The sequence below is a fragment of the Chiloscyllium plagiosum genome, chromosome 19, assembly GCF_004010195.1.
Source record: "Chiloscyllium plagiosum isolate BGI_BamShark_2017 chromosome 19, ASM401019v2, whole genome shotgun sequence".
NCBI lineage: Eukaryota > Metazoa > Chordata > Chondrichthyes > Orectolobiformes > Hemiscylliidae > Chiloscyllium > Chiloscyllium plagiosum.
Genome location: NC_057728.1, coordinates 63,562,674 through 63,567,579, shown reverse-complemented (window position 1 = coordinate 63,567,579; position 4,906 = coordinate 63,562,674). Strand labels below are relative to the sequence as shown.

Sequence of the window (4,906 nt, the reverse complement as noted above, 5' to 3'; positions counted from 1 at the left end):
ATATTCAACTCAGCCCCCTGACTCCCTTTAATTGTTGGGATATTACTCATGTTTTCCACTGTGAAGACTGACGCAAAGTACTTGTTAAGTTCTCCTGCTATTTCCTTATCTCCCATCACTAGCCTTCCAGCATCAGTTTGAAGTGGCCCATTGTTTTACTTTTGCCTGTCGTTTGTTTCTTATGTATTGAAATAAACTTTTACTATCATTTCTAATATTACTGGCTAGCCTACCTTCATATTTGATCCTCTCCTTCCTTATTTCTCTCTTTGTTATCCTCTGTTTGTTTTTGTAGCCTTCCCAATCTTCTGATTTCCCAGTGCTCTTGGCCACTTTATAGGATCTCTTTTTTTCTTTGATACATTTCCTGACTTCCTTTGTCAGCCATGGCTGTCTAACCCCTCCCCGGATAATCTTTCTTTTCTTGGGGATGAACCTCTGTACAGTGCCCTCAATTAAGAAGGTTTTCCCTCTATGAGTGCAGTAATGAAGTGATATTGGAAAAGCAACACCAAAACTGAAAGGTCACAATGACAGAGTCGGGAAATGGATTCAACTGGATTTTATCAAGTTAGAGGTTAACATGTGAAAAAAGGTGTCAGATCGTTATCAGAACCCCAAGTGACGTCCTTCAGAGATGGAACTCTGCCTAATATAGCTCAGACACTAATTGCGAGAACACTTGCAAACGGATATGGATTTTTTTTAAATGAAGCTAAACCATGAAAGACAATAACTCCTTAGTGCATTATTCGTAGCAACACCCCATCCAATCACAGTTGACCTGCCAGCCAACCCATCAATATCTTTTTCTCACACAGTACAAATTGTTGCTCCATTTGAAATGTTTTGTCTGTCCCTGATCAGTTCAAGGCAGAAGAAGAAGTTCCAACAATGTCCTGTTTCTTTCAGCCATACAGATATAAATAGGTTAAGGGAGTGGGCAAAAATTTGGCAGATGGAGTATAATGCGGGAGAATGTTAAAATGTCGATTTTGGCAGCAAGACTAGAAAAGAAGTAAACCATTTAAATAGAAAGGTTACTGAACTTTTAGGGCTGCGAGGGTTTGGATCTCCTCATGTACAATTCATCTAAACCTCTGTTGTACTCCCTCTATCGTTAGAACATCCTTCCTCTGGGAGGAAGACCAAAACCACACACAACACTCCAGCTCTGGCCTCACCTTGAACCTGCACAATTTGCAGCAAGACATCCCTGCTCCTGTACTCAGGAAAGAATTCCAGAAGTTTGTTCCTGTAACACTGAAGAAATGATGATATACTCCCAGACACAGCCTGTTGTGTGGCGGCTGGTGGTGTTCTATCCTGCACTATCTAGCGCCTTCCAGCCCAACATTAAAAAGTAATATGGCATTATATACAATTTTGTTAAACCTGGCATGGAAGAATTCACCCAAAAAAAATGAAGCCATTTCCAGAAACAGGAACTTGCACCAATGCAACATTACTCCCCAAGGCAGATTGATAGTAAAAGCAGGCGATTTGTCTACACTTAAAACTGCTGACCCAATCTCTCAGGGGACTTGTTTTGAAACATCAGGTTCCAAGAAGCTTATAAACCAAACACTGAAACTGGACTCACCTCCCCAAATGCACCTCTTCCTATAACCTTCAGAGATTCAAAGTCATCCAGACCCAACCTCGTCCTCTTGAGGCGAAGAAATTCTGTTTCTTTCTGAGCGTGTTGTGTTCTTCGCATTTGTTTCTGTTGCAAACACAACACAAAGAACACATCAATAAAGGTCATCACAATTAATATGAACTCTGCATACTGTTGCTGGTATAACCTGTGGAAAGGGCACACAGTAAACCACTCGAAACATTCCCAAGTGACATCAATAATCACGTCCCATTTGACCGCTTAACCTCGATCTTTATTTTCTCCCTTTGGAGATACACCCACAATGTCCCTTTTTTTTGGGGGGTGGGGGGGGGGGGGGGAGTAGTGGGAGAGAGAGTGAATTTCAGGATTTCAATGACAATGAAGGAATGGTGATATATTTCCAAGTCAAGATGACAAATGGCTTGGAGGGGAAATCGCAGGGGGTAGTGTTCCCATATATGTAGAACATAGAAGCATAGAAAAAAAAATACAGCGCAGTACAGGCCCTTTGGCCCTCGATGTTGTGCCGATCCAATGCTCGTTTAAATGCCCATAATGAGGGAGAGTCCACCACTGCTACTGGCAGGGCATTCCATGAACTCACGACTCGCTGAGTAAAGAACCTACCCCTAACATCTGTACTGCACACAATACTCCAGGTGCGGCCACACCAGAGTCTTATACAACTGCAACATGATCTCAGGGTTCTGGAACTCAATTCCTCTACCAATAAAAGCCAGTATGCCATATGCCTTCTTCACCGCACTATTTAAGTGGGTGGCAACTTTCAGAGATCTGTGTACATGGACACCAAGATCCCTCTGCTCATCCACACTACCAAGTATCCGACCATTAGCCCAGTACCCCATCTTTTTGTTACTCTTACCAAAGTGAATCACCTCACACTTACCTACATTGAACTCCATTTGCCACCTTTCTGCCCAGCTCTGCAGCTTCTCTATATCCTGCTGTAACCTGACCTCACTGTGCTGCCCTTGCCCTTCTAGATGGAAGCAGTCATGGGTTTGGAAGGTGCTGTCTGAGGACCTTTGGTAAATTTCTGCAGTGCATCTTGTGGATGGTACACGTTGCTACTACTGAGCGTCGGTGGTGAAGGAAGTGAATGATTAACATGGTGGATTAGGTGCCAATCAATCAAGTAAGTTAAATGGGACTCCTATCTGCCACCTCCAGTGGATTTGTAAGATCCCACAGCCATTATTTTGAATAAAAGCAGAACTGTTCTCCCTCGTGTCCTGGTCAATGTTTATCACTCATTAAAAATAGATGATCTCAACGTTCTGAGAACACCCATGATTTTGCTATTGTGCTTCCTACATTCTAACAGACTCCACTTGAAAATTATTTCAACAGCTTTAAAACATTTTGGGATTTAGAAATCAGGAAGTACACAATTTAATGAAAGCCTTCTGTTTATTTTTAGTTTGCCCCACAAGGAGTCAACAGCGCTCAACTCTACAATTTAAAGCTATTTTTACAGCTTTTGCTAGAAATGAAGCTATTAATTGACCTCAAGTCCACTAGTAAACAGAAAAGACATTTGGATAAAGTACATAAATAGGAAAAGTCCGGAGGGATATGGACCAGGAGCAGGCAGGTGGGAGTGGTTTCGTTTGGGATGATGAGCAGCATGGAGGAGAAAGTGAGGTCTGCAAATGCTGGAGATCAAAGTTGAAACTTTATTGCTGGAACAGCACAGCAGGTCAGGCAGCATCCAGGGAACAGGAGATTCGACGTTTCGGGCACAGGCCCTTCTTCAGGAATTCCTGAAGAAGGGCCTGTGCCCGAAACGTCGAATCTCCTGTTCCCTGGATGCTGCCTGACCTGCTGTGCTGTTCCAGCAATAAAGTTTCATCAATGATGAGCAGCATGGACTGGTTGGACCGAAGGGTCTGCTTCCGTGCTGTCTGACCGATTAAACACAGAGTCCTGAGAGAAGACAATGAAAATTTACCGCCAAGTTTTAACACCAATGAGAATTATTGGCAAAGTCATCAGCTCACTGAGGTGGGACTTACATCTTCATCAGCTAATCCTTCCTGCTCCATGGCTTTTTCTAATTGTACTTGTCTGGAAGAGAAACAAGAAAGATATCTCATTAAAAATCATGAATGAATAAATGGATTTTGAAAAGTCTGGCGAGAGGGAGAATGGTTCAGGAGGCTATGGAATGCACAAACTACAATGTAGCAGAGCATCACAGCTACATTTAAGAATCTGTTTAATCGGGCAGTTAATGGAAAGGGCCAAAATTCGGAACAGGCTGGGATGTATGGGATGTGTGTGACCACAGACAAAGAGGACACAGAACAATGTGGACTGGCTTAAAGCCTCACCCAGAGGACAGCACCTCAGACAGTGCAGCACTCCTTCATTCCCACACGATGGGTCAGGCTTGTGTTTTGTATTGAAGTGCTGATAGTCCTTTATTTCTGATCATGCCAACATACCCTTCCTAACGTGTAGAGAGTTTTTAAAATGATGGAATTAAAGTTGAAATAATTTTAGTTTTGCACCAATCATTTAGAAAATGGCTGCGTGGCAGAAAACATAGTAGGGAGATTTTGCAACCACTGATTAGCAGGATGAAACTGGTGGGATCCTCCAATTATTTACTGTATTCACTAGCTACTTAATTAATAAAACATAGCCACATATTGCTGCTGACAAAACTAAGCAGCTTTGTCATCACTGTAGACAGAAATGTGACTCTCAAACTCCCTAAGGATATAATGGGTAGACCTACAGCAGATGGACAGCAGCAGCTCACCCCCACCTTCTCAAGTGCAATTAGGGATGGTAAATAAATACTGGCACAGCCAGTGACCCCCACATCCCAGAAATTCGTTTTTAGAAGAAAACTTACAAGGAGATATCTGTTGATTAAATGAACAGGCATATCGGAGACATGTGTAGGCACGTGTGAAGTCAACATCGACTTGAGATCCAAGACATGACAGATCAAGGGCCTCTCTGAATCGTGACAAACTAGAAAGCAGGAAGACTGCGGGTGGGGCTCCAAGTGTATAAGTCATTAAGAAGTCAGGAACAGATACAGAAAGTCAGCAACAAGGAGAAATGGGATGTTAAATGTGATATCCAATAGGGCTAGAATTTGAAGGTAACAGGAATCATGTTTCAGTGATACAAAGAAATGGTTAAACCACACCGGCAGTTACTGTGGGCATTTCTACACACCCCGTCTTCATGAGGGAGAGGGAGGGAGGGGGAGAGGGAGGGAGGGAGGGAGAAAGAGAGAGA

At 42.9% G+C, this 4,906-nt stretch overlaps 1 protein-coding gene across 1 annotated transcript in view; it reads right to left on the bottom strand.

Moving 5' to 3' along the window:
* Positions 1–4,906, bottom strand: part of LOC122559447 (serine/threonine-protein kinase 38-like) — a 64,308-nt gene that overhangs the window by 26,244 nt on the left and 33,158 nt on the right. The window contains exons 3-4 of the mRNA XM_043708897.1: positions 3,664–3,715; positions 1,604–1,726 (exon numbers count right to left, since the gene is read on the bottom strand). Coding sequence (XP_043564832.1) covers positions 1,604–1,726; positions 3,664–3,715 — 175 coding nt within the window. The remainder of the gene's footprint in view (positions 1–1,603; positions 1,727–3,663; positions 3,716–4,906) is intronic.